This window comes from Pseudopodoces humilis, chromosome 9 (assembly GCF_049639895.1).
Source record: "Pseudopodoces humilis isolate 2021_Gansu_Grassland_sample_001 chromosome 9, ASM4963989v1, whole genome shotgun sequence".
Classification (NCBI taxonomy): domain Eukaryota; kingdom Metazoa; phylum Chordata; class Aves; order Passeriformes; family Paridae; genus Pseudopodoces; species Pseudopodoces humilis.
The window spans coordinates 20,762,653-20,786,347 of NC_142208.1; the positions used below are offsets into that span (position 1 = coordinate 20,762,653).

The following is a 23,695-nucleotide window of genomic DNA, read 5'->3' on the forward strand; positions in this document are numbered from 1 at the left end:
AACAGTACTCATCAGATTAATTAGAACATGGCCATACACTAAAGCCCCAGTCACTACAACGGTCCCTTCATGCTCAGCTGGCTTGAGTCATTGTGGGTGTGACCTGGCTAATTGTTCTGTGTAAATGGCTTTGTATCCTTCTTGTAAAGGATGCTTTACACAGGACAAAATCAAACCACCACCAAGTTAGTCTGGACAGTGCCATTTCCTCCCTCTGGGTTAGATCTGTGATTACAAGTGCACACAAGAAACAACTGTTTCTTTTTCTTACCCTTCTTTTCTCTTTGTCATACATCATTACAGTACACTAAAATAAATTAGTGCTGCTTTCTGCTTTCGGCAGTGTTTATGTGGTGGGGGACAGCAGGGCAGGACAAGAATTTAGTTACCAGGAGGGTCTATTGACCCTGCAGTAAAGCCTAAGACATACACTAGATGATCTTTTACACTAATGTGGCTCTTCATAAAGCAAACCCCCACTGAAACTGGAGTATGGAATTCTCTATATGGAAGCATAAATTCATTATTAGATTCTGAAATGTTTTTTTGACAGATGCTTGAGGAAAAGCTTGGCAAAACCCTTATTTCCAAGTCCTGGTTAGCAGTCAGTACCTGAGCTCAGACCAACCTTTAGTGTTAGGGCCATCTAGTGGGAGAGGAGCACAGACAGGGAAGCCAGGACGTTCTGCATCCGAATTTTTCATCTTATTCAGCTTTGGTGTGGCCTCTGGATACCTGGGCCAAAGGAACAATGATCAGCAGATCACTGCCAGTATAGTAAATAAAGGACATGACTTTGAAGGCTACTTTAGAAAAAGAGAAAGTGAAAAGCAGCCCCTGAAATTCATACAGCTGTTAAGGAAAGCAGGCTGTGCCTGCACTGCAGGAACCAAACAGTCAAGGTAGAGAGGTTCAAAGAGGATAAAGACAGGGACCACAAAATATGGCATGATTAATGGATGCAAGCCCACTCAGTTACTGGATATTCCAGTTTGTTTGTTCATACTAATCCTGTCAACGCCACACGGAAAATGGAGTAGGGTAAAAGGCTTGCGGCAAGCCTCTCCCCACTTGGTTTAGGCTATTCAATACAGCTGTGAGATCAACCCTTGGGGATGATAGTTAGTAAATGATTTCTTGAACCATTGTGGAAGATTATGCTAACATCTAGTCAGTGTTAACAGGTATGTGTTGCAAGAAAATGGGTCCTAGAGGCTGAAGAACTAAGCCCATTAAGTTTTAGGTGCCAGAATTTGACAGTACTCCAAACACACTGAAAAGAGTCTTGCAGCTTCCAGTGCTTCAAGTCCCTTACAGCTGGAGAAAGATTCAGTATATGTAGGTACCAAGATGGAAGGTACTAAGCTGCCTCCTGCTTTACCCAAGAAACCTAAAACAAGGCTGTATTTGTGCTTCTTAGTCACTTGAAAGGGAATTAATGCTTTTTCTCCTGCTATTAGACTGCTGGAAAGCAATTAGCTTTGCCCACAGCTGTGAAAGAGAAGATAAATAATAAGAGGCAAGATAGGTGTTCAGACAGACAAATTGGCTAATGGTCTCCCTCATCCTACAGTTCAGAGAATCAGTGCAAGGGTCCTTCTGACTCTAGCAGGACTGCGAAGTGCTGTCTGAATGGTGTCAAGGGTACAAGTAATTTACAGACTTGGTCAAAGACAAATAAATGCACCTATTTGAAGAAACATCAATGTTAAGCCTGCAAGCTCAATACAGAAAAGTGAACTATTTCCCAAATAATGTTTGGACAATTATGTAAGAATAGTGCGTCAATGCAATTAGGGCTGCCTTACAGTGTCTCTCCCTACTACCATGATATTCTTACTCTTCTACTTCTTTGGCATGTTGCGGCTTGAAATTTTCTTCAAATTTCCAGGGGAGGAGCATGAAAAGAAATTCAATATCATTATACAACACAGAAGCTGCACTTGTAACCAAGTTTGCATATTTTAATGTTAAGAACCCTAGATCTTAAAGAAATGCTGCCGGCTTATGTTAACAGAACCTGATAGACATTGTGTCCCAACCAACAGCTCACATCTGCAAGAGGAAGAACAGTGGGGTTCAAACAAACAAAAAGCCCAAGATCCAGCAGTAAAATTTCATAGAATGAAGAGGCACTGAAATAATATTATTGCCTTTTGTGAAACAAGGGAAAGAACCATCCTCTTCTGACAGCACAAGACTTATGACATAGCTGATAATGTTTTAGCTAACTTAAACCTAGCACCATAAGAAAGGTAAGTTTGTTTTACTCTGAGTGAGGTGCTTGTACATTTGTTTTCCATGTATTAATTTATTTGAAGTATCATAGTTGAAGAGCAACTGGAATAAAAAGCAGGTATAAAACCAGAACACTTATTTACAGCTAATTAATACATAAAATGGTAATTTATAATGCTGACAAAGCATATTTCCACATCCCTTTCTGTATTTTAGATCTACTGAGAAACAAAATTTCTTACTCGACAACATACATATATATTTAACATAACAGCACCATAATCTACAGGCTTTTTTTCCTTAAAACTTTGCAAGCTGCAACATATAAAAATGGGACCAAGGCATGAGATTGAGCAGGGAAATCTTTTGATTCAACTTTGTATCACTATATAGAGACACTGAGAATAACAAAAAAAAAAGTTATGGCTCAGTAAGACAAATATTTAAAAACAGGAATCTTCAGAGGATATATCTTAGTTCAGCAATCTTAAAGGATGCTTAGATTTCTGAAGAAATTCTTCTGTCATATCCTCCATTTTGTTCTCCACTGGAGCTGCAGATTTGTTCTCTTTACCCTTTTTGAGACTTCTTTTGTGCTGGGATTTAAAGAAAATACCCAATGTTAAGAGAATACAAAGAAATTAAAGAGTCTTGCTCATGTGCAATGCAGTACACCGTGTTCTGAGAAAATAAGTTGATGTAACTCCTGAGAAAGGTTCCTAATATATTGCATTTACTCAAGAGATTGACTGTAGACACACAAACTTAGCAGCTATTTTAAAGGGTCCACAACAAGAAAATATGCTCTCCTCAGCAAGAAAACCCCTAGACTAATATACCAAGAAGTTTACACTGATACATTGGTAGAACAAAAGGGGAAGAAGCAAGTAAGTAAAAAAACGCAACCCCATGAAGACTTAAGAATGCAAATATTTCTGTCAGGCCTCTAAAAAAATACTCCATGTCATTTCAACTCTTCCATTAACATATCTAGCAAATTATGACAATTTTCTTTATGCAGTATTATTTGCTGAGCAGTTTTCAACTGTCTGTTCAGCTTGTCAGAAATCTGCATTATTTTATCCACCATTAACTGCTATCAGAATCTGTTGTTACTTTAACTGTAACTGCTGTTGCACTAAGTTAACAAAGCAATACCTACAGGATTTGAACAAGTTGTGAGGCTACCCTAAAATACAAGTGACTTGAAACTACCTACAGCACTGTATGGAACAATGATATTTCTTCTCTCAAATACACATATTTTTTTATTTTTTTGTTTTGTTATCTGTGGAAGTTACCTGGAAAAAAGGAATGCCACCATTTGTGTGGCAATATACATTTTTATCCATTAAGAATTTGTCACAAGCAAGGCTTTCACTGGGTTCTTGCAACTCTCCTTCCTCTTCCAACAGGTCCTAAAACACAGGTTTTTCAGAAATATGTATTTAATGTCTGAATTTCCTCAATGAATGTATTAAACATGGTGAGATTTATAAGAGATATGGCACTTCAATTCTTGAAAAGCAGGAATGAAATCTAAGTTACTAATATCTTTATTTTTCAAGAGATTGCTTTTGTCAAAAAGCTCAGGACACTTGAGTCCAAGTACACTGTAAAACACAAAGGCTACAACAGCCCTGGGGTTCCAGCCAACTCTGCACAAGGGCATGGAAAATTCTCAAAGATGTGAAATCTTCATTCAAGAGCCTAATTTGCCATTTATATACTTACCTGACCTGCATTATCCTCCACCTCATTTACCACACTGCTTAGCATAGCATCAAGATTTGTTTGATTTCGCCTTAATTGCTCCAGAAGTAGTTCCCGGGGCTCTGTTCTCACAAGTGTGACTGGATACAAGTAGTCTTTTCTCTGTGGAGTTGTCCCTTTAATGAAGATTATACACTTTTCAGTGTTTGCTTTAAATTCAGATCCTAAATTTTACATCAACTCATCACAGAAATCATGCTTTGTTCAATCACCATTATTTGCATACATCTTAAAAATAAGGTGTAAGGCTGCCCAGTTTATATGATGTCCACATTAACCTTCACTTATGAATTCTGGAACTCAAACTGTTTTCTGTAAGACCATTCTGTCCCCAACCTGCTTAAATACCTGTTGGAACATCCACTTTGAGATCCTCTTGCAGGAAACTATTAACCTGAGTTAGTCCATGATGTACTTCCTCTTTAAGTGCCAGCTTCTGCTCCACAAGTATCTCCTGATCCACCTTTATCTGATCCAGAAGGCCATTTAGCACCTTCCCCTCAGCAGCCTTTTGTCTGCCAATGTAGTCAGCAGTTTCAGCTATTGCTTTATCACAGTCTTCTTCATTTTTCTGAAAATGAAATAAAAAAAACAACCCAACTAAAAACACCAAGTTAACAGGAAAGGTAAGACTATGGCCTCTTTTCTAAGATGTGGTGCACGATTAGTGACATGACCTGAAACGAAACAACTGAGACCTCAAATTGAGAAGTTTCAGTGCCAGTTTTACACTCTCATTTTGAGAGCTATCTTCAGAAGAGAGTCAGTTTCTTAGAAAGTATGATCATTTTAGAAAGCTAGTCTCAAGAATAAAGATGATGCCATCTGGCTCAGACCAGACTCCTCATGCTTCTGTGCACAAACCCTGCACAGAATTAGGATATTCAACTGAACATGAACATCCTACAAGAACTAGAAACTGTATGCATTTGCAGAGGAAAAAGAAAATGTTTTCAGCCATTCCCACTGAAATTGAACTTGTGAAGTGTTCAGCAGGTACAGCAGATATGTGTTGAGACCACAAATGGTTTTAGTTTATAGTTGGACTTGATCCTTGGAGATCCCTTCCAATTCAGAATATTCTGTGTGAAGGAAATTTCTAGCTGAGTTTTTCCTTCTGTTCACAAAATATTGGATTTGCCTATTTTATTGCCTATTACAACAACAACAAAAAAAAAAGGTTGGGATGTGAAACTTGTGATGGAAATTAAAAAAAAATCAAAAACGTAAGAGAGAAACTCTTAGATAAGAGGCCAAGTATATACTTGTATATACTTAAAAGGATGCTTTCTCCCATATTGATTCAATCTGACTAAGAAAGTCATTTGCATCCTCCAGGAAACAGCCTTCATTTGATCACTGTGCCCCTCCCAAGGACAGTACGGTAGATAAAGCTTTAGAATTAGAGATAAACACTACTAAGATGATATAAATGCTCAGATTACAAGTTAGCTGCATAGCATTAGTCATGACACCATTTTTTGAGGTTAGGGGCACTTGAAGTTCAAAGTCTTCCTATTAATTTAGTCTTTTGCTTTCCTCTAGTTACATCTTCTTCTTAAGCTTAGTAACATGAGTCTGCTATCAAAAAAAACATAGTTTTGTTTTGACTATAACAGAGAACTTTTTTCTCCCCTCTACAAATTCTGCAGTGTAGCTTGTCTCAGGATGTTGCATTAGACTACAAATGACTATAGGTACCTTTTGTAAATACTGAAATTGCCGTTTCTCATCCTTGAATGACAATAGCTGCTGATTAGTAAAGTTGACCATCTGAGCAGTTGTAAATTCACCCCATGTACTGGTATCCTGAGACACATTTTTGAGATTGCTGAGAAGATGTTGACAGTGGTCATTGGATTCTTCCAGCATTGTCTTGTTTTCAGCATTTATACTCCTGAGCTCTTGAAAGAAATTATCCAGAGATGCAGTAAATTTGTTGTGATTGGAATTTGTACTGCTGACTAGGTCTGTAGTTTTCCTGCAACAACATATTTGTAAGAGTTCAGAGATTTTGAAAGGTAGATTTTAACACAGTACACTTTTAGAAACATGAGACCAGAGCCAGTGAAATAGCATAGTTCTATCAAGCCAGTTAATTATTATATTGTTCTACATAGCAAATTCACAGCACTTTGCAGCAGCAGATTTGCTAAAAAGAAGCAAAAACCAAAACCTCCACCAACCAAAAAACCTGGAAAGAGAACCAAAAGACCCTAACCACAAACTAAAAACTTCAGCAAGACCTTGGTTATTCAGTCTGCAATCGAATGAAACATTGCAATAGATACATTATTATGCTTCAAGGTAAACCTTTATAATACGGAGTTCTGAAGTCCAGACACTGAGGGACACTCCTCAGCATATTACACCCAAAATGATACTTTGTTATCACACACAACTTGCTCAGGAAACAAGTTCAAGGCCAAGCTTTTTTGAACTACTGTTTACTCTGGGGAAAGGCCAACTATGATCTACACTCAGTGGCAGAGCACAGCTCTAATACACAGGCCATGCCCAACAGGCTTTATAAGAACATAAATATTAAGAGCATCCAATTTTGAAGTTCTCTTCATACATAGTTTATCTTGCATGAATGTACAGCAAAAAGAACTGCTCCTTACAGGTGAACATTTTCTTGCATAGCAGTGATGGTGGTCTTCAGGCTTCCATTTTTTGTGAGTACATCAGTTAAGTTCTTCTGAGTCTCCTGAGCAAACAGGTCGAGCTGGCTTTGCAGTACAGATATCAATTTGGCTGCACTCTATCAAGAAAAATATCACAAGTTTCACTGTTATTCTGCACTTTTTAACACTCTTAAAGGGTAGCTGAATGCCTGGATTAAAAATGCAGGGTTTTGCATTTCTAAAGCAGAAGGTACAATTTTTGTGTAGTGAAGACACAGACACTTTGCTTTTGGAGACATGTGTAAATGCACTATATTGAATATACTCACAGCAAGGGGAAGGGGATTTTGCTACATTCCTATATAAATTACTTAAAGCAGCCTAACAAAAGTTCAATAGAATTAGGATCAAGTTACTGTCCTCCTAACATTTTTTTCTGAGATAAATATAATGGTTTACTACCACATAATAATTTAAATCAAAGCAAGTAATCACACTTGGTTTTAGGGTGTTTCCTTACTCTAAGGATACCTTTCTATGTGCCGACCTCGTCATTTCCACTTCTTCTTTTAAACTGTCACAATTATGCTGGAGCTGAGCAAAGCCACCAGCTGTTTCTTCTTGTATTTTTTGCAGAGTGAGAAAAAGATCTCCGAAGAAAGTATCCATTTCCCTTTTATGGCCCTCCATCTTAAAGAAAAAAAGTTTTACTTATAGTTAGATTTTTAGATCTTTATTTAAGAAACTGATATTTTTCCCTAGCATAACTGACACAGAAACAAAGTCTACCCCAAGGATATTGTCAAAAGGAATTAATGAAGTACTGTGCATAAAAGGCAAAAAGTCACACTTGGAACAATCTGAAGTTTGAGACTGGAACTTAGTGTGGGGGCTATTCCAAACACAAAATTTGACATGCAAGGTAAATAGAAAAGCAGACAAGGAACAGCAAGAGCTCATAAGCCATGGACTATCTGATGTCTAAGCCTGGAAACCAATAAAAACCTTCCAGACAAGGGGAGTTGATTCCTCATGAAATGTAACTGACATAAGGGGAAAATGTTTCAGTAAGAGAAACAGGTGACCAGGAACAAAGACTTGTTTTTGACAAAATGGAAAAAAGGAAAAAAAAAAAATTAAAGAAGTTGCAGTTCTACAGAAGTATCATGAGATAGAATAGAACTATAACTTGAAGCAAAGGTCTTCAGTAAGTGCAGTATTGCTTGCACTTATGGCTGTTAACAAGATAAAGCATCACATTTCCCCAGGAATCAAAGGGGCTACAGAAAATGTTTCATAGGAAAGCATAAAAATTTTGGAGTGGTAAGACTTGCCTAAGCTGACTTTTTTTTCAGATTTCTAAAATACAGGGGAAGACTACATTAAAAATATCAAATATTTGTTGCTAATAAAGATTTAAGCATCCATGTTTTACCATTCTACTGTGGCACTCAGGCAAGCAGCTGTGCCAATATAGAGAACAAGCAAATTTATCACACTCAGGAGAGGAAAGAATTCTGAAAGTTAAAAGATAGAACTCATGGGACAAGATAAAGGGTAAAAGGCTAGACAAAAAGTGGAAATACTCTGACATACTACAGGAAAACAAAGAACATATTACCTGTAAATTAAATAAAATAGCAAAGCACAAGCCAAAGAGGCAGGCTATGTGTATTACCTGGTCAGCCACAGCAGAATATTTCTCCAAGTTACTCTGGAACTGACAGTTTAACCCCAAGACAAATTCTACCACTGGTGTCAAGCTATTTACTGCTCTTCCTAATCCAGTTTCATGTTCCTCCTAGGAAGAAAAAAAAATAAAAAAAATAAACCAGAACATGACTGTTCCTTCATCTACATTTGTAAAAAGCTGCTATGTACAAATCCACATACTCTATTATGACAGTATATGCTATATAGTACATTACAGCTTGTGCTGTGATGACACGGGAGGGGAAGTGGGGAGGGACAATCACGGTCAGGTGGTGAAGCAGATACAGGTAAAGAGCATTAGAAAACATTCTATACATATACAGAACCCCTTTTGACCAAAACCAGTTTCAAATATTTAAGATGCAAATGTACTAACAATTAATCTCAGCAGTTCTGCTTTACAATCAAGTGATAGATTCTCCTGTTGTGTTAATTTTTCAGACATGTGAGAAACTTCAGCAGACACCAATTCTTTAAGAGAGGCAAAAGATGCTGATACAACTGATGCAAGAATATCTGCTGTAGAAGAACTGGTAGACAGGAGGTCACCTACAAAAGAAAACCAGATTTAAAAATTTTTTTAAAGTTCTGCTGTAAGACAGGAACTTTTTATTACTCATCACCTTATTGCCCATTACAGGAAGGCTGTGGATCATCCCAGACACATTATTACTGGTGCAACTGTAATAATTATGTCACTTAAATAAAACCACTTCTTTCCTAAAACAGATACATTTTAGGAAGTGGTCTTTGAGACTAAGATTACTACAGGATAACTACTAATACAGGTATTACACTTACCTATAAAATTTGTATAAGATGTCATCATCTGCTGCTGCTTCAAACTGTTTTCAGTAATTGAATCTTGTATTTTGCTGAACAAAGCATTCATTTGTCCTGCAAATGTATTTTGGACAACAGCATTGTGCCAATCAACAGCCTTCTTACGGTCCAGTTTTGCATGGAGCCCAGATACGTCTCTTGTAGTTTCTTCAACTGTACTTAGTAACTACAATTTTTAAAGTTATTTTAGTAAGTCTTTAAACAACAAGTCAAACACATATTATATAAGGAAAAGCAACAACAGCTCTGAGTTAAAGAAGTTACCTCTCTTGGTAGACAGGTATTTCCCTTTACATCATCAAATTACAACAGTTCTAGACCATGGTGTTATGTCATTTATGCTTTTAGAACACGAGAAAAAGTTACCTTCCAGAGACCATTTGTTCTGGCTTTAAAATCAAAGCATTAATAAATTACTGCCTCACTATAATAAGGAATAAAGGTATCATTTATTCCAGAGTATTAACTGAAAAATACCTGAACACTTCTACTTTTTTCTGAACAATGTGACAGTAAATATATTCTTTAATATAGTACTCAAGCAAGAGGTTTCTAGTACTAGTCCTTCAATAAATAATTTAGAATTCATACAAATAGTAGAGTCCTGGTTTGTAGTGAGCATAAGTAATTTCTGTACCCATTTGTCTCAAATACTCCATAACCCACACGTAAAAACCAGTCATCCCCTCCTAATCATACAGGAATCCAAACAAAAAAATTGCCATAGTGCCTGAAGAAACAAGTTTCATCATTTTGCAGTTTAAATAGCAGGACACTCTCTCTTCTCTACTTCAAGTCTGTTTTGATAATTATGACTAATCTACAAACACATCAAAAACATATCCTAAAACACAGAGGTGACAAGGCAACATTATTCAAAGCTTTTTGCTATTTTTCTAGCCCAGTTCATAGAATGGTTTGGGTTGGAAGGAACATTAAAGAGCATTTATTTCCAAGTCTCCTACCATGGGCAGGGACATGTTGCACTAGACCAGGTCCTTCAGGTATGTATAGTTTACTGTTTTGCAGGACCAGTCATAAGATTTTGAAAGAAAACTACTTATTCTGCAAAAAACCTCATGATAATAGATACTGCAAAGCACTGGAACTTCCATGACAAACTGGCCTGAGGGAAAGTTAGGTCCAGAACAACAAAAGTGTTTAGCAGTCAACTGTCAATACTGCCACAAAGTCTTGCAATCTAATCCTAGTTTCCCATCTTAAATCCAGGTCTTGTCTCACTCACATCATGCTTTAGCAAGAATTGGTTTCCTTGAATAGCCCAAGAAACTCCCAATCATAGGAAGCTGTTTTACAGTAAGTACAATTGTGACAACCTTGCTAGCTGTGCCATGAAGTTTTTGCTCAGTATTTTCCAAAACTGAAACCACATATTCCTCTTCAGCCAGCTGAACCTTGGTTTCTTGCAGGTCTTTTTGTGTTTCTTCCAGTTCTTTCTCCTTAATTTGCAAATCTGTTTTACACTGTTCAAGTTCATTTTTACTGACTCTGAATAGTTCAGTGACCTAAATAGGAAGACAATCATCAAATAAGGCAACATCACTTTTTATAAATTTGACAGTCTCATTTCACATCTCTCAAATTACATGACAATGACAGAAGGCAAATTGTCATCTAGCAATGTAATTTTAGCTTTAGGACTCAGGTTTTAAACCTAAACTACAGGTTTCTATAGTCTTTATACCCACTGAAAATATCAAGCCAACACCATTCTTACTGTAATAACCACTTACATCCCCTCTCGAAAAACAAGAGCCAACAACTGCTACAGCACAAGGAAAAGAATCCCACTAAACAAACATGACCAGATATACTGAAAAGAGTCAGTAAAGCTGATTACATAGAGGAGGTACATATACCAGCAAATCAACTTCTACATTTCTCTTAAACAAGCAGCTCCAATTTTCATGTAATTTGTTTAAAGGAAGCTCATGACCTCTCTCCCCTCATTCTTTGCTCCTAAGCAGATACCTGTCAACTGAGATGATACCATTTTACAAGCAGATGTTTTGTTGAAAATTCAGCAAAGCAAATTATAGTACTAGACATGAAATCAGCTTTAAAAAAATAAGTATTGCAACCTGCAATTTCATATACATGATTTCAAAATCCTGACTTCAAGGACTAGGAAGCTTCCACTCTTGACTAATTGGGGAACTTTAATATCAACAACAACAAGAAGAATATTCTGACTGTTCTTTCCTCAAACTTTTTTCCTCACTTTGAAAGGAGAATTTCTTCCATTTTTTGGCAGATTTAAGTCACAGTTGAAAAACATCACTTACCCTTTTCACTTCTTCCTCCATGACACTGATTTTGTCAATATACTCTGTAATTTGTTCTTCCTGGACCGTCAGCTTTCCACTAAGGGCTCTCAAGCAAGAATTAAAATAAACAAATTAGTCAAGTAAGAGGCAGCTTTAAGATTTTACACTAAATTTTCAGTAATTTCAAAAAAGAAATATTGCTAAATTCTATATGAATAGCAGGTAGTTTTCACTTAAGGCAGAAAAGATTTAAGACAATCTTGCATTGTAAACTTTCTGTGCAAACTAGCCCTCTTAGAAGTGAATATATCAATATCAAGTTAACTTTCCTGTATTAACTTCTACTGAGAAAAAAAAAAAAGGTTGCAAGTGTAAATCTGCATGCTGAGTAATGCTTATGGTAAGTTTTACACACAGACAAACTCCTCAGTGCAAGCCTATTGGATTTTATCTGTATAATAATTAATTTTGAAAGAACAAGTTCACCAAACAGTTAAGTTTTCCTAACTATCTTCAACTTCCTGGACTAAAAATAGATCTGCAAGTACATACTTATCTGTATAAGGATAGGTACCAGTATCTGAGATTTGTTGCTAGTTATTTTATAGAAATTTTGCAGACATACTCATAGTTTTCAACAGAAATATAGATTCCATTTTTCTCTCGAGCAGCAGCAAGGTCTCGCTTCAGACGCTCAATCTCTTCAGTATATTCCTGCATAAAGAAACAATCACATGTAAACCTGAAAACTCCTATTTTGGTTTTGATATTCAGCTTAACAGGTACTTCACAAAGGTAGTGCTCTACAGAAGTTTTGCATAAGCACAAGAGCAAAGAACTTAAACTCTGCTCTAAATTCAGTATAACACCATTTAAATTCATATAATTGGATATATATTGGCTATATGTAGAGCACTGAAACCTTCCATTTGAAGGTCATACTTGGTTGCATTTAGCAACTTACAATGGGAATCACAGCTTCCTTGGGGCAGAGCTACTTAACACTGGCTTGTCACTTGTACTTACTGACAAGTTCCCTTTAATTCAGGCACTTTCTAGGGAAAGTGCAAAATTGCGAACATGTAACACCCACAGTCATAGTAGCAATAACTCTCTGTTCAACTTTAGTCTTATCAGCAGTTCCAATATCTGCAGGGACCATTGCTCTATCAGTGCAGCTTTAGTTTAAAAGCATCAGTTCAGTAATTAAAATCACTTCAGAAAAGCTTCTCCCATACTCCTGCAAACAGCAAAGACTACATTAACAAAAAGTCATGCCTAATCTGCAACTTTGTTTTTTAAGATACACATCTAGTTACCTTAATGAGAGCTTTTTTTGTTAGCTTCTGATTAACTTCAGGCTTGTTCATTATATTCTTTGCTCTATGGGCATATTCCAGTGTACTCAACGTTTCCTGTGAAAAACAGATGTAAGACTAGGTCAAACTGAGGAATTAACTCATTTTTGCATCATTAGTAAAATATACTATTTATTTTAGGAATAGGTTTTCAGATTTTAATTTACCTCAAGATTTACAGATGCAGGCGAAATTGTGGCAATTATTGATGTTTTTGTCCGTCCCCCAAGAGAGTCTTGAAGGATTCTTGTGAGTTTAGACTCCCTGTATGGAATATGAGGGGCTCTTTCCACTAGAGCAGTAATCACTCTTCCTAATGTCAGCAGAGACTGGTTGATATTTCCAGCTTCACGAGCTCGTTTGTCAACAGCCCCAGATCGACCAATGTTTTCACTTCCTGCAAGATCAACCTGAAAAGGCAGGGTATGCTTCTGTCTCAATCACCCTGAAGAATGCTTGCCCCAAAGTCTTGCAGAACACATAAAAGAGCTTACCAGTTTTTCAGGAGACACTGAGGTGACAAATGGGACCAGTATTTTTCATAGCAACAAATAAACGTCCTATCACTTTATGAAAACAATAATTTTCCCCTTATCAGGAAAAAATTCTAATCAACTCCTGTATATGGCTAAAAAAAAAAATCTATCAATGACACTTATTTCAAATACTTACCAAGTTTAGCTTTCCAATTTTAACAAGTTCTTCTCCATCTAGTGTTGTTTCTTTCATATGGATGGTAATTGAAAACACAGAGTGGGAACGGCTGCAAAGAAATCAGTTTCAGATATTCCATTAAAGCCAAATATCTAGATGTTTTATGACTGCTACAAGTTCTGTGCTCCTTATAAAGAATACATTTAGCCCATGAACTACAAATTACATTTTCAAGACACAAAGTTATTCCGCTATTTTGCGTGTGTACATACGAATATGTTATTTAAAACCAGTGATGAAGTAATTGGTTGACATTTGACTCATTCAATCCTATAAATTTTATCTTATTTCAAGAAGAAGCAAGAGAAAGGCCTTGGTTTTGCTTACATTTGTGTATTCCCAATTCACAAGTGTCTCACGGAAACTGACTTGCAGGATTTTTTTCAGTCCTTATGCTAAGAACAGTTTCACAGAATGTGAGTAAGGAACATAACTTTCTTTATGCAGGCTAAGAAAATTCAGCAACTAGTTCAAACCAACAAAAATTTATAAGTTAAATTAATTTTTCCATCAAAAATAGTAATAGTTTGAGATCACTGAATCATGGAATGGTTTCACCTAGCTCCAACCCTCCTACCATGGGCAAGGACACCTTCCACTAGACCAGGCTGCTCAAAGCCCCATCCAACATGACCTTGGACACTTCTAGGGATGGAGCATTACAATTTCTCTGGGCAACATGCTCCAGTGTTTCCCCACTCTCATAGTGAAGATGATTTTAGATTGAGTTTATTCCTTTAATAAGTATTTACTACAGGAAGCTGACACATATAGAAAAGCCATAGATGTCAAAATACACCAGTTTGACCATACATAAAACAACACATCAGGCACAATAAATTCTCAAAATTCTCTGGAATCTCAGACAAAATGAGTTCTGTGTTCCAATCAGCGGTAGAAAATACCCATTTCCTTCCACCAGTAGATAGACATGGCCAGTATATCTTGAAATTAAAATACAATACAAAACAGGCAGGGTACATACCATACTATTGCAACTACTTGTTCAGATATCACATCTACAGCTCAATAATGTGAAGGCAGTAATAAAAAGAATGCTATTTCTGACCCAGGTGCCCCTATATTACATTCTGTGACCTGCACCCATATGAAGCAGCCCTTACTGCCATACAATCTTATTCCCAACCTAGTTTGCAAATTTTACAGAAACCAGATTTTGAAATGACGGTCTTGAGTTGGATCTGTAAAAAGCAGATGTAAGCAGTATTTTGAAATACCAAACTTCAGTAGCAAATCCTAAGGTATAATTTCCTACTGCTGGTACAGAGAGGAAAGGATATTCAAGACTTACACCAAGTTTATTTAGTAAATGGGAGTGGCCAAAACATCCAACCACCTAGAACAGCTAGAATAAAGACAACCCACCCCTCTGATACAGGTATACCAACTAAACATCTTCCAAAATTGAAAGGAACCTTTTTGAAAATGTACAGCATCTACTGCAAGGAGTATTTATCTCATACTAGTACATGCAATGTATTTCACTTATGTATTTGTCAGATTTATCCCTTCTGTTTTCATAGGCATAGAAAACTTTGAAAAATTTAACGTCATAATTTTGAGTTATACTTAAACTTCAATATTCTAAATGTCTAATTAAGAACATTATGATGCTTTTATCTCAGCTAGAGTTAGGTGGAATCCCAGGGCTACTGTTCCAAACAGACACTACATATTTACAAAAAATATAATAATTACAAAGCAGGCAAACTCTAAATAAGAGGAGAAGCTTGTATTAAAAACAATGCAGGGAGAAATAGCTTGTCCTTTTTTAACTTGAGAAGCATTCAGATTTTATGATGCTTTGTATGGTTTTTTTTGGGGTGGAGTTAGTTTTCTTCACAGTGGCTGGTATGGGGTTGTGTTTTGGATGTGTGCTGTACAGAGGGCTGCTGATACAGAGACACTGTTGTCAGGGCTTTGGATGCTGTGACACTGTCAAGGAGGTTCAGAGTGCACAGGAAGTTGGAAGAAGACAAAGCCAGGACAGATGACCCCAAATTACCAAAGGGATATTCCAGACCATATACCATCAGGCTCAGTATATAAAGTGGGGGGAAGAGGGAAGAAAAAGGGAGGAGACATTTGGAGTGATGGCATTTGTCTTCCCAAATCACTGTTACACATGATGGATATCTCAAATATACTCATGGAGATGTATTAACCATGGGAAGCAGTGAACTAATTTCTTGCTTTGCTTGTGTGCACAGCCTTTGCTATCCCTATTAAACTGTCTTTATCTCAATCCATGAGTTTTCCAGCTTTTACACTTCCAATTCTCTCCCTAAATCCTGCAGATGGGGGAGTGAATGAGTGGACAGATAGGCTTGGCTGCTGGCTGGGGTTAAACCATGTTATCCCTTCATACACCTATTGCAATCATCCCACAGCACATGATAAGAAAGAAATTGTAACTAGAGCTTTCTAACCCACGTTTGAGAGTCTGCACTGTGACAGACAATCTCAAGACGATGTCATGTTTGGTCTAGCTTCTTTCTTCTTCAGTAAGAGTCTGTTTAAGAAAGAACAAAACAAGGTTTCTGAAATGGGGAAGATTTGTACCTGGAATATGCGTTCATGTAAGTAGCTGCAGTTGTTCTTTTGGCTGCACCCCGTTCCAGGATTTGGTAAACTTGATTTTTGTTGTGTACAGTTACTTCTTCCAAGCCTTTAATAATTACACCCCTCTGTCAGAAAGTAATACATGCTTATTATACGTCTCTCAACAATCCTGAAAACCTCAAAACAACAAATTTTGTAGAACTAACCTTGTTTCGAGGATCATCAAACATCTGTAGTCTTTCCCCAACATCAGGAGTAGGATTCAGAAGATCAAAAAGCTCCTCATTATAGATTTCCAAAAGAGAGACTTTCACGGAAAATTCGGTACCATTCTCTGTGAGTTTTTCAAATATTTGATGCAATGTACGGGGTATGATACCTGCTAGCGGATCCTATAAATTAAAAAGAAATATTTAATTTATAAATATACTGAAAGAGATTTGGAGGTAGGGGGTAGAGTTTCAACTAGTCTGACTGGATATAAACAAGAATATAAAAGTCAACAAGAGTTGAATGCAATACATTAAAGATGTAAAGTAGTCCTTTTCATATAAATGAATAAGACTGTTAATCTACAAATTTCTAAGGAAAGACAGCTTCAGAATTTGAAAGACATCAATTTTTGGTTTTCTTTAGCCTTCTTCAGTTTCCAACTTTGAACTACACTACAGACAAGAGCAATCCAGGAATGAAAACATACCTCTTCCCAAGTATATTCTTCATTGGGTGACCGCTCCCCTTCCATTGTGAAGGTCTTACCAGTACCAGTTTGGCCATAACTGTGAGAATAAAAATAAAAACGTAAACAAGAAACTAAAATACAAATAAAATTTCCTAATAGTAATTATTGGCTTACTTACGCAAACACTGTACAGTTGTAGCCCATAATAACTTCATCCAAAATGGGACACACAACACTCCGGTACACATCAATCTGCTTTGCCTGAGCTCCAAAAACCTATTGACACAAAGACAACACATCCCATTTATCTATACAATAATGTGTAATGTCACACTAAATATTATCTTATTACTGGAAGCCCCCAACTTGACAAGCAGTTACCAACCATATCAAATGTGTAAGTCTTTCTTGATGACTTATCTGTCACTCCTCCGGTGCGGACACTGACTTCCTTTCTTGCTTGATCACAGTCTATGACAGCGTAGGAGCTCGCTTTAAGTTCTGAGGCATTAAAAGGCCTAAAAGGACAGAAGTCAGGAATATTGGATTGAAATCATTGCTAATAAGAACAGAAAAGAGATGAAGCAGTAATATCACTCAGGTTAAGGATCTAGAATAGTATAACTGGGCAAAAAGAATGAAGTTTTTAACTTTATCTGTTTAATAATTAAGAAAAAAATACCGCAATTTGGCCCTGTTTGACCTTTCACCCACTGTGAGACAACTCAGGCATCCATAGCTTTGTTTGTTACATACATATTTTTAACAAGCCTATAACCACTTTCAAGACCACATAGATGCACACATAGGTAACATTGGAACATATCCAGTTACAGGGGGTAGAATATGAAACATATTAAACAATCGTTCAAATAACAGGCTTCAAAAAAAACACAAAAAAACCCCAACCCAAAACACTTATACACGCAAATTAATGCAACAGTGAATCAAATGCAGATGACACAACACTCTAAAGCACCAAAAATACCAACAGACCCTATTAATTGCAGCATAGTAAGCAGCAATACCAGAACCTTTATAATACTGATGTACCTGAGTAATATTTAATAAGACAGAAAAAACATGAGATTGGCAGGCAGGGGGGAGAAGTCCACATTAATTTAAAGTCAATCGTAGTAAAAACATTTAATAGAGGGACAACAAAATTTTTGAACTTGGTGGTGAGCATCTTGTTTCACCAGTAAGTTAATTCAAACTTGGTGCACACCATTTTCCTTAAAGGCATATTTGCCACTATTTTTCCTGAAATGCATGGAAATGCCCTAAAAAGCATGAAATCCTACTTTACTCTTCATTAACTAGTGCTACTGCACTGAATGTCTATGCTACCCATATAGTTTACCTGTGCAGTCAGCTTGAAAATATAACTTCTACAATCTATATTTCATACATACTTACTCTTGAAAGTATCTTGACACTAGAGACACTTCAGATGCTCCTTAAATTATAATGTTAAAGAAAAAAAAACCAACACAAAACACAAGAAAACCACAAGCACATAGCACCTCGAGTTTCCTGAACCTTGTGGCTAACATTTCTCCCTCAATACATCACCGAGGCTGAACTGTCAGATTCTAAACAGACCATGGGGCACCTGGGTGCAAGATCAACTGATGACAACAGAAGATCACTAAAACCTTGTTCACAGCAGCAAGTTACAGCTTCAGTTTAATGACTTTTAAAGTAACAGAACAGTGAACACATTCTGCTGTGTAACCATGTAATACTGAACCAGTCCATGGTTCAAGACCCCACAGCTGTCACATTAGGGGAACAATTTAGCAGGGCTGGAGCAGGAGTACAAATCATCACCATCACCACTACACAAACAGCTGCCTGGTGTGCCATGGAGACACTTGATCTCAGGTTCAGCCCCTTAGGTATGAAGGACATAATTAACAATGCTAATGCATGCATTTTGAGTTTCCAAATTTCTGTTTTACCAAAGCTCAGTAAATGTTGCTTGAAAAGTTGCTTGAAAAGATTTTTTTTATATGCTCAGACCGATCAGGTTTTAGGAACAAATTAGGACACCAAAGAACAAAGTTACATCTACCTTCCTATCTATAAGGAGAATCTGACTTGATGGAGAAGAAAAAAGAAATGTAGAACCATTTACTAACTCAAATAAACTGAAGCTATTAAAAAAAAAAGCTCTACAAAGGGCAAGAGCAGGCAAGGAAGTTTTAAGAGGTTAGAAACTAACTCTTGACATAGCAATTTGTCTCTGAACTACAGCAAAAGCAGAACATTCCACCGTGGACAGTCCTAATGTTAAAAGTAGCATAGTGAGCAATATATTTAGTTAAAATAAATACTTGATAAAGCTATTCCAGAATAATTGAGACACATAAAAAGAAAATAGCTGCTCTGCTCTTGACAGTATTTCAAATCCAGTTGCTTAAATCAACTTATTCTTTTGAAATAGCCTTGACTCACATCAACACTTTCACCAATCCCACATCTGTTTCAGAAGCTTTGTAGTTGCATTGCAAAGATAAGGCTAAATTGATTTTAATTTCTATATTTATTGTGCCTCTGTAAAAGCAGAACTCATAAGCTTGAGAATATGACTGCAAAAGACATTAAAGCATAATATGTAAACTAATGTTCACAGATCTGGCTCAAAAAAAACCCAGCTTCTAAAGGTGTTTCAAACACCATGCATAATATATTACCAGTATTACAGTTTTAACATACAGTGCCTTAACATTATTATGTAGTAGCAGTAAGCAACTTTTTAAAGCCACCTCAGAATTACAAAGAGAACCTAATTTTATGGTACATTAAATATACCACTTCATACCAAAAAGTAAATTCATCTCATCAACCAAGACATTTGGTCATTTTTACTTCAGCAGCAGACCCCCATCCTATTGCCTGTCCCCTTGAAAGTCTGCACCAATGAAGTTATGTGGCACAGCGAGCGTAGCAACAATCTATCTGTTAAAGCTTAACGACTTCCCACAGGAGCTGACAGAAGTACACAATTCAGCCTGAGTTTTTGTGTGTCTCGAATGTCATATTAATTCCACGTAGCTCTCCTTGAGCTTCCTACGCAGCTTCATACTGGGTGTGCGCCGAATCAAGTTCGGAAACTGCAGCTTTTTGCCTTTTAAAGCTGTAAGAAATCGCTCAAAACACTTCTGCGGAAGCGCCGCTTCCCCGCGAGACACACGGGCCTGCCTCAATCGCAGACCGGTGCCCGGGACAGGCAGCTCCCAACGCGGTGCGGAGGGGTACGGGCGGCTCCCTCGCAGCGACCGCTGCGGGCAGACACAGCGATCCACTGGAGCACGTATCCGCAGCCGGACACCGCGGCCCGGCAGAGCCACAGCTGCACAGCGCCCGTCACACGACCCCGCGGGCTGTCCGAGGTGCTGTGCGGACACCGTCTGGGCCCGGGTCCCGGAGGCACCAACGCGGGACCTCCCTGGGGCTTGCCCGCGGACCGGCCCCTAACGCTCGCCCAGAGAAGGCCCGCCACACGTACCTGCATCGCACCACCACTTGGATGTTCTTGCCCTTCTCTTCCTTCTTGGTGCTGCCACCCTGGGAGCCGAAGGAAGCCATGGCGGGACCGGGACGGGACCGAAGCGCTGCCACAGAACCTCGGCTCGGGTCGGCCGCGCGCGCCGCCGCCAGCGCCGCTTTGAACCGCGCACCGCCCGGCCCGGCCAATCAGCGGCGGCCCCGGGGCACCACGGGACGGGATTTCAAATCCTGGCGGCGGCGGCGCTGGGAGCTGCGGTGCTGCTCCGCCCCGGCACCGTGAGGTAGGTGGGTTAGACCGGGCCGGCCTCCCCAAGCGCCTGGGCTGCTGATCCCGCTAAACTGTGACGTGGTACCCGATGTCCTCCCGTACCTGCCGTACGGCTCGTCTGTGCCGCCAGTACCGTGAGAGGCCAGCAGGACAATGTCTGACCTCCTCTGCGGCTGCCGCTGACACCCACGAGCCTGAGGGCAGCCAAATTCTGCCCGCCATCAGTCTGCTACAGTCAAATCATCCATATAACCCTTTCTCACAGGTCAAGCCCTCCAGCCATCCGTTCTTCTCGTAGCTCTCCAGCTGGCCCACCACTTCCTTAAACATCACGACAAATAAGCACAGCTCGCCAATGCTTCGTGGAACTGAAACGTTCCTTCGCTTGTTTGAAACAATGATCAGGTTTCTATTTACACAGCAAGGCACAGCGCTTACCGTTCCCAGCAGGGCACCTGCTGTCCCCTCGGTCGGGGGTGCCCCAGCACAGGGCACACCCTACCGGCCCTGTGCTCTCCTGGCCATGCATGCAGAGCTCTGCTCTGGTCCCTCTGCGCCTTGTGCAGGCTTCAGCTCAGGCAGGTCTCCAGCACAACTCGTCTGTGTCAGTCTGAACTCCACATCTAACTTTCTACTTTACAGGTTTACAAGTTGGTATTGCCTTATCGAGTAGTGGGGAAATCCTATGTAAGAATGAAAATAAGTAGTTACAGACTAAGCACAAAGCATCACAGGTTGCACCACATCCATCCTTTTACTTTGAAACTTCACCACGTGAACCACTTTGCCATTTATGTCACCCTGGCTTCCCTGTGAGAGCTTCCTTTGAGGCACTATTAAATGCTTTGCTAGGTGGAGATCTAGGACAGGATAACTGGTCTTCTGGGCAGTAGCAGATATTAGAGGAGATTCAATTTGTCTGATATGCTTTTTTTATTAAATTTGTACTGGCTCCTACAGACTGTCATCTACCTGTTATGGCCTACAGTGCTACAGTGTTTTGCTCTTGTTCTAGGGCCTCCTCAATTTCTGAAATTTTGATCACCCATCTATAATTTTGCAGATGTCCACACCCTTTTTTTCCCCTAAAGTTAGCTGCTTTGAATCTTATACTTCTCTCCCCTGTGAGTTCTTAAAGTTAATAACAAATGGATCCTAACCCATAAGGCTTGCAGTAATTTTCCTGACAGTGACATGAAGCAACATCCCATTATGCTCCCCCACCATTTATCTGAAGAGTTAGAGCAATGTCAGAGCTAATCAATCTTACATTAGGTATGATGAACAAACAATAAACACTAAAAATCAGAATAACACATTTTGTTTCAGCTTACTAAAGATTTAACCAAGCAGGAAAATAAATATAATGCATGGCAAACATTGAGACCACCTTTACTATTTGCTTTTTTGTATTCCACCTATGGTAACAACATAAATCACTTGTACTGACAATTGTGTGGTAGCTACTGCTAGACTGAAAAGTCAAATGCAGGAATGCAAATAATCTAAATATTTACCTTTTTCTCTGTACTCCTTCATATGGATCACACAAAAGACAGCACCAGAACACAAGAATTCTTCCAACTTCTGCTTGTTTGTTCTTTTCTAGTATCAAAGTCATATTTCTCCTCAAAATATTAACATCTGTCATAGACACAGATCATTCTTCATTGAAACAATAAGAATTTGGCCGATAGCTATCTTTGCTATAGCTGTGGTAAGTGGAAAACACATATTTCTGCACATCAAGCTAGCTTAAAAAAGCATACTGTTTAATGGCTTCAAGTCTGTTTTACAAGGTTAGTTTATAGCATACGTTGTACATTTTCTTGGACTACGTAGAGCCTAATGATAATGATACACTATAAACACAAGCTGAGTAACAGGAAGCTTGCATTTCACAAGCAATAAAAATAAATATGAGAAAAAGGAAACAAGAATATTTAGGCCACAGTCTTAACAGTCTTTGGGAGAAGGACCTTTAAGAAGACAGGCACTTCATCTGTGACAAATGTTTTATTTTGTTTAAAGAGAGACAAAAACATTACAGAAACCTAAATTAGATAATAATACACAGAATAACAAATGTAACAATTTCAGAAGAGGCTATTAATCCCCACATATGGATCAAGAAAGACAATTTTTAACTAAGGCTTGCAAACAAAAAGTTGTTGAATTACAATGATAATCACAGACAAAACAAACACTGTTTTCCTAGAGCTTGTATCAGATCACCTGGGGAATTGTAGGTATGGAGGCCAGAAAAGCAGTAAAATTGTTTACATGGAACACAATTACCTACAAATGAAGAAAGGCTATAAAAGGTATAATAATGGAGAGATATAATTAATACAAATTACAAGGTTGAGTGAGACTTCTTCAAGGCTTAGTAACACTCAATTTGATTGCAAATATAGTACACAATGTATCAACTGTATTGAGCATGTGAAGAGTTTAATAGTTAATACTATCAGTGACATAGTAAAAATTTGCTGATTAATTGTATATTCACATTAAAGGGGAAATCACCTGCACCTCAGATAAACATTAAGCAAATTCTAGCCTTTGAACAGCCTGACCAGTTGGCCAGTAATATTCTAAACTCTGTGTTGTCCATGTACATTAAGTTAAACAACGACTTACACACACAGAGTACTAGTATATTGTCAGCTAAGGACAGGGTTCTCCTTCAGTCAAGGTAAAAGGATAACTATGTCACTGTTAACAGGAAAGAGAAAATGCAATACAATAACTACCTTATTGTTAAAAATTAAGGACTCAATGCATGTAACAGGATTAAAACCAGAACTGGTTTCAACTAACCAGGAATATACACAGAATAACAGACTTTTTTTTAGGCATGTGTGCCAGATCATTGTCCGATACAGATGGCAGTACTTTTAAATCTTTTTATAGTTACTGTAATAAAAAGTTAGCAGTAACATAAGGGGATGTATGCATTTGTGTGATTAGCTCAGAGTTAAGCTAGTAATTTTCCTTACAGTTACCTATTTTCAGTAAAGATGTGAAGCTGGATGACATCCTTTACTTAATAAGAAAAGAAACAATGAATGGGAAAATTTAAAGCATAC

The 23,695-nt window shown here is 38.1% G+C and overlaps 1 protein-coding gene across 2 annotated transcripts; it reads right to left on the reverse strand.

Moving 5' to 3' along the window:
* Positions 1-1,938: 1,938 nt before the first annotated feature.
* Positions 1,939-22,246, reverse strand: KIF11 (kinesin family member 11). Of its 2 annotated transcripts, none has more exons than XM_088059883.1 (22): positions 22,121-22,246; positions 17,205-17,337; positions 16,998-17,095; positions 16,838-16,916; positions 16,344-16,529; positions 16,138-16,262; positions 13,513-13,603; positions 13,008-13,250; positions 12,802-12,897; positions 12,108-12,196; positions 11,501-11,588; positions 10,532-10,720; positions 9,153-9,360; positions 8,728-8,900; positions 8,317-8,439; positions 7,170-7,328; positions 6,636-6,775; positions 5,713-5,992; positions 4,360-4,582; positions 3,973-4,127; positions 3,540-3,656; positions 1,939-2,834 (listed from the first exon to the last, which is right to left on the reverse strand). In XM_088059883.1, the coding sequence occupies exons 1-22, from the start codon at positions 22,222-22,224 to the stop codon at positions 2,712-2,714; spliced, it is 3,222 nt and encodes a 1,073-aa protein (XP_087916009.1). In that variant the 5' UTR covers positions 22,225-22,246; the 3' UTR covers positions 1,939-2,711. The 2 variants fall into 2 exon arrangements, with proteins under 2 accessions (XP_087916009.1, XP_005520691.1); XM_005520634.3 differs by lacking the exon at positions 22,121-22,246 and adding an exon at positions 20,334-20,474.
* Between the last annotated feature and the right edge of the window lie 1,449 nt (positions 22,247-23,695).

Coding starts and splice junctions, on each gene's coding strand:
- KIF11 (XM_088059883.1), bottom strand. CDS start 22,224: ATGACTTTGATACTAGAAAAGAACAAACAAGCAGAAGTTGGAAGAATT. Junction 11,589..12,107: donor ATTTCTGTTGAAAACTATGA/GTATGTCTGCAA, acceptor TTCTTGCTTGAG/AGCCCTTAGTGGAAAGCTGA. Junction 9,361..10,531: donor TTCATGGCACAGCTAGCAAG/GTTGTCACAATT, acceptor TAAAAATTGTAG/TTACTAAGTACAGTTGAAGA.